We start from the raw sequence: 15,084 nt of genomic DNA on the forward strand, positions 1-15,084 counted from the left end.
TCTAACCAATTCATGCGCAGCATCTTCTGTTGAAAAATTCTTCTTAAAGCCACACTGGTTTGTAGACATCAAACCTCTGATTTCATAATTAACCATTAATCTATTTATAATCAGGCATTCATACACTTTTGCTAACACAGATAACAGGGCAATTGGATGATAAGCACCGGTTTCATTTAACAAACGATCTACACTTTTAATTAACAATTTTACATGTGCAATCTTCCAACATGCAGGGAAAACTCCATCATCAAGACACTTATTATACATATTTACATACATCATAGGACATATCTTATATGTTCTTTTCATAATTTCCACTTCAATTTTATCCAGGCCCGGTGATTTTCCACTCTTTGCCCGGTTCACCGCTTCTTCAACTTCAATAATAGAAAATTCCACTTCAATTTCATTAGAATTATAATCCACACATCCATTTAACATTTGCAACTGTGTAAAATCCAAATTTTGACTATCTTCAGGAAAAAGACCTTCCACAATCATATCCACAGATTCTCCCCAAGTCCGGGTTTCCTCGTTACCATGCCCAATCGTATACGTAATTTCTGAGAGACTTGCTTTATTATTAATAACTTTAAAAATAGAATTCCAGGGATCCCTGGATCCTTGCTCACCCACAAATTTCTTCCATGAAGCAATCTTAGTGCTACTGACAGCTCGAGCATAATCACGCCTACAATTACAATATTGTCTTTTAACAATATCATACAAATCACTATCACCATTTCTTCTCAACCTTTGAAATAAATGTCTCTTCTTAAAAAGTTCTTTTCTCATGTCACTTAACTCGTTAGTCCACCAAATCACTGGACGGTTCACTTTTTTCTTAATTTTCATATACTTAGCGGACAGTTTTTGTAACAATTCAGTAAATTTTTCCACATACTCCCTAGATGTATAACCAGACCAATCCAATTGGCTTACCTTGTTTCTATAATCCAAATTAAATTCTGACCAATTTACATTTCTAACATTATACCTTCCTGTATCATAATACATTCTATTCATATCATTATCCTCAATTATGAAAGAGATGCTGTTATGGTCACTCGTGGTGTAATCTTCAAAAATACTCCATTTCTTTATTTTCCTAAATATAGCTGATGTAGCAAGAGTAAAATCAATGTAAGACTGACCACACACTGCTGAATAAGTTGGACCATGTCCTGCAACATTCACTACCTCTATTCCTGTTCTAGCTAAACATTCTTCAATTATCAAACCTCTATCATCCGAATTTCTTCCTCCCCATAACGGGGAGTTAGCATTGGAGTCTACAGCCACCACCAAACCACAGGAACCAAACATACTACAAAGTTTTTCTAAATACAACACATAAGGTTCAATCTCCTCAGAAGGAGGACAGTATATGGTCGCTACATAAAACCTACCACAATCACAAATTATTTCACAACATAAATACATATTACTACACATAGACATTACTTTTGTCACAACCATATCTCTATTCCTTATAATTATTGCTGCCTTAGGATTGTTCCCTTCCGAAATAATTCTATAGTGTTGAGGATAACATCTAACTTGAAATCCTATAGAGTAAGGTTCCTGAAGCAAAGCAATGGACATATTTTCCTGTTCCATAACTTTATTAATTTGCACAGCAACTGATTTCGCTCTCTGTGCATTCAATTGTAATATTTTAATCTCAATTCCCATAATTTATTTTCTTTTTGTAGTTCTCCAAAGCCTTTATATATTCAGGACATTTTTTATCAACAGCCGTGTGATCAGCCTGCACGTTCCTTCTACTACATGCATAACATTTCGATTCCTTCGCTTTATTCTTACAATCTTTATATGAATGATTTAACTCACCACAGTGTCCACACAGCACCTCTCTCTTACAATATTTAGCCACGTGGCCAAAATTCATACACCTAAAGCACTGTGTTACAGAATATACTTCCTTAAATTTACATGCTGTCCACCTTATAAATAACCTATTTTTCACATTTAAAACCTTCCACATATCTGGTTTTAATTGAATCATCCAGTTATTCATACGAGTTACTTTATTTTTGTTAACTGTTAGAACTTCAACACTATCCTTAAACCTTTTCTCACTTACTTTATTGTCCTTAAAATTCTTCTGCCACAACTGATCAAGCAATTCATCACGCTCAATGTCTTCTTCAACATCAAAAATCACAACACGAGGTAATATAGGCTTAGGAATAGAATAATGTAAACCAAGCTCTTGAATTTTTGTACAAGCCTTTAACTTAGCAATATCTTCTTCACTTTCAGCCTCTACTATTACTCCTCTATCTCGAATAGGTCTTATATTTCTCACTTTAACTGAAGAAAGCAAGGGTCTCACTTCTTTTAAAACTTCCATTTTAACTTCATCACTAGTTTTATGCTTATTAGTAGAAGCTTTTATGATCATCACTTTTGGTGCACTTATTACAGCTTCTGTACTTTTTATTATAGTAGCATAACTTTCCTTGTCCTTCTTATCATCTTTCTTTTTAAGTTTTTCCTTTAGCAAAACATTTTCTACATATGTTTCATGCGCCTTTTTCTCCACAATGTTCCACATATCCATGATCATCCTAATTGCAGCTGTCGGCACTTTACTTTCGGCAGCCCACAGGAAGGAATTCAATCTTTCCCTTGTTTTAAAAACATAATCAAAACCATCATCATTAATCTTACTTGTATCATCCTTCTTTTTCTTTTTCTTCCTTCCCTTAACACTATGATCACCATCAGAAAATTCATCCCCTTGCTTTCTCTTTTTCTTTTTAGACCCTTTTTGATCTTGTGATACCGGTAAAGAATTAGACCTTACTTTAGTCGGAGTTCTTTGTAGAGTCTTGCCTGCAAATATTTCAATTTCAGCCAACTCCCCCGCTTGCACTAAGACATTTTGAGCAATTTCATTCTTCTCTTCTTCAGTCACATTGCCCGACGCTGCCAGCAGCTCCACTTCACTTACTTCTTCAGAAGAGGAAGAAGACATTTTAATGTATAAATAAACTCACAATAAATATATATACAACTAAAATTGAAAGTCGAAAAATCGACAACCAATAACTATTTACAATATTTACAACAGTAAACGAGCAAGGAGCCAGATCCCAACTCAGTTTAAATGAAATATTAAAATGCACGAGAAAACTGTTCTCAAATGCAATTAAAAAGCTTCACCTCCCAAGTTAAACGGAAGGTGGTCCCAAGGATGACTCACGTCAACCTAGGCCTAAATTGAAAGGGCACGGAAATGCTCCAAAAAACTCAAGAGAGAAAAATTTTACTCCCTCTTGAGGTTTGAATAAATTCAAACTATAACTTTCAACTAGAATAACAAGTACCGTGTCCCAACTACGCAGCTGCTCACTTTAGCCAGGCTAGGGGAATCACCCCCAGCCTGCCCACCCCGGACCACACGGAGGTATGAGCAGTGATGCAATGGCCTTCAGACCGGACAACGGATAACAACTCCTGTGAACACACAAGAAATTTAGCACTCTTATAGCTAATAAGAATACAATCCGATGCCCCAGCGTCACCCCTCTGTTCCTTATAGTGAACAGAGAAAGTTCTTATAGAGAGAGTTAATTTAACACTGAAACATATATGTTTTGGCTGGGAGTAGGCAAAATCGTTCCTTATAAGGAGCTGATCCTTATACAGAGTATAAGGATCAGCTCCTTATACTCTCTATAAGGATCAGCTCCTTATACTCTCTATAAGGATCAGCTCCTTATAGAGAGTATTGCTTATAGAGAAAGTCAATTGCTGTTCCAAAATATTCAACAACATCAGTCTTGAAGTGGAAGCAAAAGGCAGTGATGTTAATTGAGAGTATATAATGACTATAGGCTTACTAAAGCTGACTACTTAAAAATGAATAACCTCTATTTTTTTCTAAGTAAGCTACTACAAAAAGGCTTGCACTAGAAAAGAGTGACTTTTCATAATATAGAATGATTTAGTTATTTTTGTGTAAGTAAAATTGAATACATACAATTCACCTTTAAAAAACATCTGACAAGTTGACCATAAAAAATGAAAAGGGACCTTAAGATAATTTTCAAAAAGTCTAATCCATTATATCAAAAGAGCTTGAAACTCATTAAATTTACTATTCACCAGTGATAAGTATCACATCAGAATATTTTTTATGTAAACAATTTTAATTAATTGAAACTACGTCAATCGTTTGACAATGTTTAATAGTTATTATAAAATAACTTTCATTATTTCTTTAAATAACCATTAACCTGATTTAAATACTAGCCTTATCTAGCTGGTTTAAAGATGCCTGGAGATTAGTCTGCAGTCTTGCTCCTTCATGTAAATGCTACAAAACCAAGAATAAAATTAATCAATACAAAAACATTAGATAACAAAATGCACACAAACTTAGTATTTGTAAATTTAGTATTACAAACTTAGTATTAAATGTAACAAAATTAGTATTTAGTAATATACAGCCTAATGATGCAAGAAGTAAACTTTTTCTGCATCACTGAAATTGACATAAATTAATATTTGACTAAATTAAAATTTATTGAAGAATAAGCAATGAATTATTTATCTCTGTACATTTCAGTAATAAAAAATTAATTTTGTAACTAATTAAATATTGATTTCTATTAGATTTCAACTGAAATAACATCACAGCAATAGCCTAAAATTTTAACCAATCTGGTGAATGACAAGATCTATCTTGGCTGAATAGCATACTCAGTTGAAATTTCAATTCAGAAATTTCAAAATGCTTTAATTCTATATTGCTAAGTGGCAATAATCAGTGTGTATATGATATAATAAAGAAGTTATAAAAATACAGTTTTGAAGTTCAATTTCTAGTGAAGTATAAGCAAATGTCTTTATTTATAAATTTAAAACTGTTTCTTACATAATAAAGAATATAAACTTCGTTTAATAGATTATTTTATTTATATTTTTGAACTGAAAATAAAAGCAGCTAACTGTAGAGTAAATCACAAACCTGATCAAAATAAAATGTAATTACACAATAAATACAAAATAAATACATATAAAATTAAGACTAAAATGTAAATATTCAAAAATAAAATAATGTTATTTAAATTTTAATGATGCAAAGTTTTATATATTAGATTATACTTGGAAATTCATCAGTAACAGAACAATATTCAATTCTGTACAGAGTAATAAATGAGAAATCATAAAATGATAAAGATGACATGTAAGACTACTGTGAATATATGATATATTAAAATATCATAAATTTTATTATCAAATACAACTGTTTCTGCCACTCCAACTTCCCTTCACTATATCTTCTTTGAAAGGAGCTAAGACTTAAGCTGGTTTAATTTTTTTATTCTGAAAACTAAAAGCATAAAGGGTATTAGAATTATAATACTTAGAACTGTGAATGAAATAAAGGTTGAGAAGGCAGGTGATACTTGTTGCCATTAGGCTTGAATTTCTGAAGATTTTAATTTTCAGGAAATACAATCGCCAAAAAATTAGAAACCTTTTACAATATACATGATATGTAAATGTAACTTATCACAAGGTATAATCATAAGTTCCTTGGTATCATCAGATAAATATTGTATGCTTTCCAGGGGCTTCTTAGTTGATCCAGTCATGGGGAAGACAGGTGTCTTTCCAATTTTCTGAAAGGTGTTATTGTTGGAACACGCTTGGCAGGAGCTACTATGTTTAGAGAACAAAGGAAATCACTGGTATCAAAAGAATGCAGCTCTAAAAGGAAGAAACATGGCAGATAGTCAGAACTCCAAGAATGAGACTGCAGGAATTTAAAGAGAATTGCGCATCAGAATAGAATGTCCAGTGTGCAGCAAATGACTGAAAAATTCAATTTAGGCAAAAAAAACACAGTTGCAACCGAACTATGTGGCAAGAGTTGAAAAGTAGGGATTTAGCAGTTGTGTGCCTATATGAAGGCCACTTCTTTCTGTAAAAAATTGAAACATTTGGAGTGCCACCAAGAACAGCAGAACAGTGCAAAAAGATCAAGTGATCAGATGAGTCTTGGTTTACACTTTTTTGCACCAATGGTAGGAACAAAGCATAGTATGAACCATGGGAAACTATGCGTCCAGACTGTTTTGTATCCACCAATCATGTGGCTGGAAGTGGTATCATGGTATGGGATATATTCTATAGATACAAACTGGGTCCACTCATTCCATTAGAAGGCCGTGTTACTTCCAACAAATACCTTAGAACGGTGTTTCCTAACCTTTTTTTTTTACCATGCCCCACCTAAGTCTTTCTAAAATTCTGATGCCCCCTATGTAACATATACATATTTTTTATATTCAAAAACTGAATTATTCCCTAAATGAAGCCTAATTACAACTTGTTCAGGACACAAGACTTAGGTTTTAGGAAGAAATCATTAGGAAATTATTAAGAAAAAAACAGTAAGTAAATTTTCAAAACATATAATAGACAACTAAAATTCAAGTACAAAATAATTTATATGAAAGATTTTTCTATAATATTTTAATTTTTAGTAATTATTATTTAATTGTTTAATAATTTCAACATTCCATGTGAAGTCACTTCTAGATGAGTGCACTAAATTTAGTGAGACCCTTGTGCTTGATGAGAGAGATTTTATATTGGGCTCCAATTTAGTCAGCTTCGGTCTCAAGTCTCCCCATTTTGTGATATCCAGGCAATTTCTTTTCTTTAGTAACAAATCATTTATGGCACTAAATCCACATTCAGCTAAATATATGAAGATGGAAAAGGTAACAATAGCTCTCTTGCAAAGTTGGTTGAATTTGGGTATTTAATTTCTGTTTCATCACAAAGCCATGCCATCGCTCCTTATATATTGAATAAAGTTTTAACTGACTCATCATTTTGCATTTCTGAGAGTTCTTCTTGGTACTGCATTGATACATCAGACAAATCCACTAACATTGGTTGCATCATCCAAATCAATTTGTTTTTAATCAGAAAACCTTTCTTTTAAATCAGCAGACAGAATTTTCAGATGATTGACAATAACAAGTACAGCGGTATCAGTCACTTCACATTTTTGCAGCCAATGAAACTGTTCAAAATTTTTGTTACAAATATATTTTTGACATAATTCAATAAATGTAATGAAACCAAATATCTTCACTTTTGCATCGACGAGAGTTTTATTTGTTCCTTGAAGTTGTTTATTTAATATATTTAGTTTTTCAAAGATATAGGCTAAATAACTCACAAATGCTTTACCATCGACCATTAACAGATGCTTCATTTCAGGTTTGTCACTTAAAAAGTCACTAATAGTACCAAATAGTTCCATAAATCTTTTCAAGCAGTTCCCTTTCGAGAGCCACCTTACTTCAGTGTGAAGTAAAAGTCTTACATGGTCTGCATTTTGTTCTTCACAAAAAAGCTTGAAGAGACGCTCAAATTTGGCATTAGCTTTAATAGCATTGACATACTTTATAACTGATTTTAGTACTTCATTAAGAACAGGCGAAATATTTTTAGCTACCAAGTTTTCCCTATGAATAACACAATGCACAAGAAGCATTTCTGGATTCTCATCTTTCATCAATTTTAAGCAGCCATTTTTCTTGCTCATCATATTAGGAGCACCATCTGCAGCACAAGATGTTATATTTTTCATTGGTATATTATTGTCATCTAAGTAATTTTTTAGCTTATTATATATATCTTTGGAGGTAGTGGTGCTCTCTAATGATTTACAGAATAACATTTCTTCAGCAAAATTACCTTTATCAATATATCTTACATAAGTTATCAGTACAGCTTCACTGTCTCTCAAAGTTGAATCATCTATTTGCACCGAGAATTTTCTTGTTTTCAGCTTTCCAACAAGTTATATTTCAATATCTTCACTCATTTCATCTATTCTTCTGCTAACAGTATTGTTACTGAGTGGCATAGCTTTCACATCTTTGTCATCTTTTTCCAGAACTGTTTTAAGAAATGCTGATATTGATGGTTTGATTAAATTCTCTCCTATGGTATGATTTTTCCCAGATTTAGCAATGAGTAAAGAAATTTCATAACTAGCCTCAAGAGTACAATTGACAGTTACAGTATGAGCAATAAACAGACTTTAATGTTGCTCTTTTTTCAAAATTCTTCTTTAAAGTTTGAAAGTAATTTAAATCTGAATTTACGTGTGCATTATGTTTCGCCTTCAAATGCGCCTCAAAGACGACCTCGCTTCATTGATTCGTTGGTCAAGCATTGTTGGCATAAAAGACAAAAAGGTGACCTATCATCGTGGACAGCGGGTATGAAACCAAATTTAAAGTATTCCTCTGAATACTTACGAACTTTTTTTTTTACCTGCACTACTCATTTTACTGTGCAACTGAAAGAAATAAATATAAGATAAATCAAAAACTAAAAATAAACTATGCATTAAAGTTAATTTAATTTTATTTTAATATATCAAAATTAATTATTAGTATGCTTTTTGAATGAATAAATCACACAAATTACTGAATTCGGGCTATTAAATCTGTGGTCTCTGTGAACAAGCAGATAAGTCTAATTTGTCAAAAATGAGATAAGTGCACTATAATAAAGTATTTATTATTTACTATTATGTGACATGCAGATATCTTCGTTATTGTAGTTTTAGCGTGAGTAATAAATATTTGTATATTCGAATATATGCATGTTTATATGAGAGTGTGAAGTTTATTTTTCCTCTCCTGCAAATTCGAGTTTTTGGACTTATTTGCTTATTTACTGAGACCACAGAAATATACATATATGACAAATACATACCATTGTGTATCACGGTTCTTCATTAATAATAATTCTGTGTGCAGACAAAGTAATTTTTTATTTTAATCTGAGATCACCAAACCTATCCAAATGTACAGTCGTGACGCCCAAACGAGCGTTTGTATGAAAGGAATTACCTATTTCATATAACATGCGGAGTTTGCGGTAGGCTACAGTAGACAATCACTTTGCTTGCGCATTGCGCATGCCATAAGCAATCATCCAATACAGTACGTACTATTCCTTCACTAGGCATAGTAAGCAATACTCTCCAAGAAAACTGTAGTTGATATTACTCCAAACTTTCAAGTGCGGCTCTATAGAAAGTACAACATTTAATGAATGCTAATTTCAAATTGAGATACCAACAATTCTTCTTTTGTACAAGTTAAATCATAGTAGGCGGTTGTTTTAAACTCTAGACGAGCAATTTTTGAATTGCCCCCCTGAACAATCAAATTTCCCCCATGTGGGGGCATGGGACCCATGTTGGGAAACACCGCCTTAGAAGGAAGTGGCTGAAAGTGGTATCATGGCTGGGGTATGTTTTGTAGGTATAAGCTGGGTCCACTCATACCCATAAAAGGTTGTGTTACTTCCAAAAAATACCTTTTTGTTGTATCTTTACCCTGCAAGTCTTCATTCTTACTTGAATTGCAATAGATTCTTTCACAGCTATAACAAACATAACCATACACTGTATGGTTCAAAGAACATTTACCACAGCCATCTAATTAGCCAGATATGAACCACTTGAGAAAGTCTGGAATATTTTGGAAGGCACAGTTCAGCTTGGCAATTCTCTACTGACCACAATACAGCAACTGGCAAATATCCTGATGGAAGAATGATCAAATCTGAAGCTACGTTCCCTCACACACCTAGCAGAATATATGCCATGTTGTCTATAATCTGTAATTTGAGAAAAAGGTGGCCCTACCAGACAGTGAATAAAGTTTTTAATTTTTTGGCCAGTATTTGATTGAAGGAAATTGTTCCAGAAAACAGAAGTAAAAAAGGATAAATGAAAAGAGGAAAAGTGGGTTCTGTGAGTTTGGAGTTGGAAGTGAAATGGATACAAACTGGTTGTGACATGTGTTTGGAATGGTTTAGAAGAGAGCAGAGCAATTACAGATTGCCAATTCAGAAAATCTGAACATGTATGAGAAAGAGAGTGGAGAGAGTTTGTAAGAGAGCAGTCAATAATTAACCTGCTGCCCTCTTTTGAGTAGAGTCTAGAAGTTTGAGAAAGAGGTTTTGGGGAGGCTACCGCACATGTGGAAACAATATTCTACGATAAGATAAATATGAAGTTTGTATAGAGTGAGTGGTTGTTTATAAAAAAAAAGAACATTTGTGATGTGCTTATGCTAAGGCACATTAATCCCTGATAGAGGTACGTGATCTTATCTAGAAATCTGAGTGTCATTGAAGATGAGCATGGGAGCAGTAGACTCTTTTTAGTGAGAAATTAAAATGATTCCTTGAGTTTTTAGAAGGATTGGACTTAACTAAATTTTTTTTTGCCTCCATTGGAAAATTACCTGGAGATCAGCATTTAAGGAATTGGTGATGAATATTCAAGAGGTTGAAGCTGTTCGTGCAGAGTGAGGATTCTCAAACTGAAAGGCAGAATGAAGTGTGCTATCATCAGCAAAACCATGAATAAGATTTCAAGTAAGCAGAAGGTCATTAATATACAAGAGGAAAAGGAACTGAACCTTGGGGAAACACTATTACTGGAGAAATTAATAGACAGATAGCCATTTACTATGAACCCAGTGAGCAGTCAGAGAGAAAACTTGATACCCAACTGCAAAACATAGCTAGAGGTCAATAAGATTTTGTTCAGAAGGCCATTATGCCAAACAAGATCAAAAACTTAAAAATATCAAGAGCAACTGCTTGAATTACTTATATACCAAACTTCTGCACTGATTTGTTCAAAGGTGAATAACAAAATTACATTTGACTAACATAATTAACTGATACAAATGCTATTGTTCTAAATTTGGAACACTGCAATTTCTTCTGATGTTGAAGTGGCAATTCATATTGGGTACTCACAACAATCAAAAAATTGTTTTGAAACCAATGTTTATTAGACTATCATTCCACTTTTACCAAATGTTTTAGTGTACTCTACTCCATGACACAAACTGCAGTGCCTCTCACTGCAACCACTATGAAATGGCACCACTTTTAAAATAGGCATTTGTTTTTTCTTGGTCCTGTATATCATTGTATCTACAAATGTTTGTTTGTTTGTTTGTTATTTGGTTTTTAGGAGCATTAGCAACTAAGGCCATATTGCTCCGGGAATATGTGGTGGTCATTCCCTGACCTTTCCGCATCCTCCGTATTTGGTGGTCACGGGCTCGAACCCCGGTCTAATCAAGAAGCGTGTGCTACGCACTGCCACTCCTGCCCACCTGGCTACAGAGGCGCCTTTATCTACAAATGGGGGGGGGGGGGAAGTTTGCTCACAGACTGATTAGTTAGTGAATTGTATGATGAGAAAGTAAGATATTCAGGTTGATATGTCTTTTTTCAAATGCTAGACTGAGTAATGTCTTGCTCATTTTCATACTAGTTTACGGTTTTCTAGCCTGAATGTCCTAATGTCAAATATGTTTCGTTTTCCATTTTGGCTCCTTTTGGTCCTTTTCAATTATATTTCCACTCAAGTTACCAGCCCTACCACAGGGAGGCAGGAGCAGTGTCCCTTAACTAATTAAAATAAAAGAAAGTGGTACGGGTAACCCTCATATAACATGGTAGTTAAGTTCTTATAAAATCTCGTGTGGTGCAAAACCGTATTATACAGGACTAAGAACGAGTACAAAAGGAGGGTTACGTTCCAAGAGCTAACAAAAATACACCATTTCGTTAACAAAATGTTAATAAAACTGACAAAAATACACCATTCTAGATTTTGTGTATCTTCTGCTCTCTTTAAAAAACCATTAATCTGGGTTTGTTTGCTTTTGCTTGATAGAGCTTTGTAATTTCATCGTATGGAACTAAGCATTTTTGAAGCTCCCTTTAGAACTTTGGGCTCCTTTCAGTCGAAGAATCTGAATTCAAAAATAAGATTCTAATTGCTTGGCTAACTTTATGCCTTTCCATGTTTTAGCGTAAAATTCTGAAGTTCAGAATTTTCATTTGCGCTATCATCTTCTGAATTTATTTGATTTTCCTTAGATGCCATTTCCACCAAATCCGCTTCGTCAGCCTCTTTTTCTACCAGTAATTCTTGAACATCTTCAGTAATCATATCTTTTTTTTTTTTTTAGGAGCATTGGCAACTAAGGCTATGTTGCTCTGTGTATTCAAATTGCATGTTCTGAGGTCAATTTTCTATTTTTCTGGATGAAAAACACGAGTTTCCGGGAGAAAAAAACCATGCTACCCTCGTTTGAGACTGAATAACTCAGCCACATTGTAAAAAAGACCCATAAAAATTCCTCCTATCATCAACAGGATTTGAACTTAGGTCTTTTCCACCCAGTGTGGAGATGAAGGCAATTCTACCAACTGTGCTACCCAAGAGGGCCTCAGTAGTCATACCATCAAAATCTTCCCCTCCTACTGACTTAACAAGTACTACTATCACACGGATTTCATTTTCTGTCAGTTCAACCATATTTCCTAAATGAACTGACTCTGGCCAAATATTTTTCCGACATGCATTTAATGTTGGCAGTTTTACTTTTTTGAGCGATAAAGCTTGATTCCGACATAGTCCACAAATGAAAAATGTTTCCATGCATCCATCAATTATATTTTTTCCAAATTCCATTGTAACGATGTTCTAATGTAATGAGTTTCAAAGGTAGATATAATGTCTTGATCTAATTAAAGAAGTTGTACTAGGTGCTCTTATGAAGGGGTGCTCTTACGAAGAAAGGCTTAAGTTTTGCAAATTACAGTGTCTGGAGACTAGGCACCAGCGAGGTGATCTGATAGAGGTGTATAAAGCCTTGAATGGTTTAAGCATGCTCAATGCTGATGGGATTCTTCCTCTAGCTCAGAAAAATCACCTGAGAGGGCATAAATTCAAATTGAGGAAAGACATGTAGGATAGACGTGCGGAAATTTGCCTTTAGCCAGCGGGTGGTTGGTTGGTGGAACAGACTTCCATCCCTTGTGGTGGAGGTTGATAGCCTAAATAAGTTTAAGGCTCAGCTGGACAGGTATTTTGAACGAACAGAGGGGTGAAGTGGAAGTGGGCTTTTTTTTTTTTTTTTTTTTTGGCTGATGCTGCATAAGCTTGCTTTCTTGCATCAAATGCCTCTGCTAATGCTAAAAGGTGGTAGGAACATTACTTCAACGTTTGGATGACTTAAATCTTTTGGATGGCCTGGCAATAAAACTTTGAAATCTAGATTTTTCCACTAGTTCAATAGCACAGAACCTAACTCGGGGATTTCCCAATATTTTTTTTTTTTTTGCATAACTATTAGCGAGCCAAAAGTGGGGATTCATAAAAAAATAATGGAAATGTTCAAAAATTACATCCAACATAATAGCAGAGTTTTTTCCCGGCACAAAAGCTCAAAAATACCGTGTTATGCAAGGATTGCTGCACTTTATCAATCGTGTTAGAGCAAAACCATGTTGTTTGTTTGTTATTTGTTTTTTAGGAGCATTAGCAACTAAGGCCATATCGCTCCGTGGATATGCAGTGGTCATTCCCTGACCTTTCCGCACCCTCCGTATTTGGTGGTCACGGGCTCGAACCCCGGAAACCGTGTTGTAGAAGTTCCGTGTTATACAGGGGTCGCCTGTACTTTCCTTTTTCCGGGCTCTCTTCTTAGGGCTTTTAAGACAGAGAACTAAATGAAGGGGTTAACTGTTAGAGAAAACAATGAAAACAATCAACTGGAAAGAAAATGCTCTGTACACAATTATCACTTAGTCATTTAAATGCTTGGCACACATGACCAGTTATGTTCAGAAAATAATTAGCTAGAAGAGGCTATTTTACTTATCATGGTGCAGACAATTCCATGATTCCTCTCATAGTTCAGAAAATTCCATTCCACTTATTTTAGTCCAGCAAATTTGGGATACACCATATCCCAAAATTGCTAAAGGAGCACCATATGGAATTTCTGTTTTTATTCCTGAAATAAATAAAATAAAAAAGATTTTTTTTGCATGCTGGAACAGTCACCAGGCAGGAGATTCAGTACAATATTTTTTCTTGTATTTTCTTCTTCAATTTTAGGTGAGCTGCATGTTCTTAAAAATACCGTAAATATTATACTATACATTAGACTTTAAGAAACCTACTCTAAATAAAACCCTTACCCTTTTCCTCTCTTCCTTTAATTCTTTTATTAAAACACTAATTTCTCTAACGACTTGAGCTGTTAAGTTTTCACCAATAAGTTCATGTTGTCCAGCCATATCATTAATTTCATTCATCATCTGAACAAAAGATCTACAAGAGGAAAACCTGTAAAGGAAATTACTCTGCATTTTTTCTAAAATTTTGTAAACATTTAAGTAAGAAAAATTTCATGGTAAACAATATATGGAAATAATTGCATATCTTACAACTAATTCTGATGTGATTAAGGTGCAAGATAAAGTGTAAAAAATTCTAAAGATTACATTTCTTACACTTCAGCTCTATATTTTTATTGCTATCACTTAACAAGAATAGTCTAAATTCAAATTCACCTAAACAATTCTAGTAAACTTGAATGTTGTGAATTTAAATTTGGGATTGAAAATTCTGACTTTATATCACCCATAATTTTACAATGAAAGGTAATTAAAGGTTCACATAAAATAAATTTTATGAATAAAGTTTTATTTTAATTAAAAATGCCATTATACATGAAGGATATAGGCTCATTTTGTATATAGTTTGGAGCAACTAAGTTTGCTACTTAGCACATTAATATAATGCATTGGAGGCACTTCACAAGTTGCTTTGGTATTGCACTACTTTAAATAAAATGCACTGTTCAACGGAGAAATATATTGCTGTTTTATTTAAAGTGTGTGCCACTACCGAAACCCATTTCAATATCTCATCAATGGGTAGGAGGCACAGTGTAACAAATATGGAATAACAACTAGCCAGTATATTTAGATTCCACCTTGCCCAGTAGCATTTTTCCATATCAGATATTTTGTAATGAAACCTTTTGACTGACTCATCACAGACAGCTCAATTTCGATGCCTTTTCTATAGATACTTCCACGGGCACTGTTGTTCTGAATTGGCTTCTATAATTCCTGCTTCCTCTTCCAAAGCAGTTCGAACACATGCCACCA

The 15,084-nt window shown here is 34.0% G+C and overlaps 1 protein-coding gene across 7 annotated transcripts in view; it reads right to left on the reverse strand.

The window, feature by feature from the left end:
* The window catches only part of LOC150087802 (formin-binding protein 1-like), a 260,095-nt gene that overhangs the window by 146,566 nt on the left and 98,445 nt on the right, over positions 1-15,084 (reverse strand). For all 7 annotated transcript variants that reach the window (XM_090370428.1, XM_090370427.1, XM_090370425.1 and 4 more), the window contains exons 4-5: positions 14,107-14,254; positions 4,289-4,351 (exon numbers count right to left, since the gene is read on the reverse strand). In XM_090370428.1, the coding sequence (XP_090226554.1) occupies positions 4,289-4,351; positions 14,107-14,254 (211 nt within the window). The remainder of the gene's footprint in view (positions 1-4,288; positions 4,352-14,106; positions 14,255-15,084) is intronic.

Source organism: Mastigoproctus giganteus, chromosome 3 (assembly GCF_048544385.1).
Source record: "Mastigoproctus giganteus isolate SK-2022 chromosome 3, ASM4854438v1, whole genome shotgun sequence".
Classification (NCBI taxonomy): Eukaryota; Metazoa; Arthropoda; class Arachnida; order Uropygi; family Thelyphonidae; genus Mastigoproctus; species Mastigoproctus giganteus.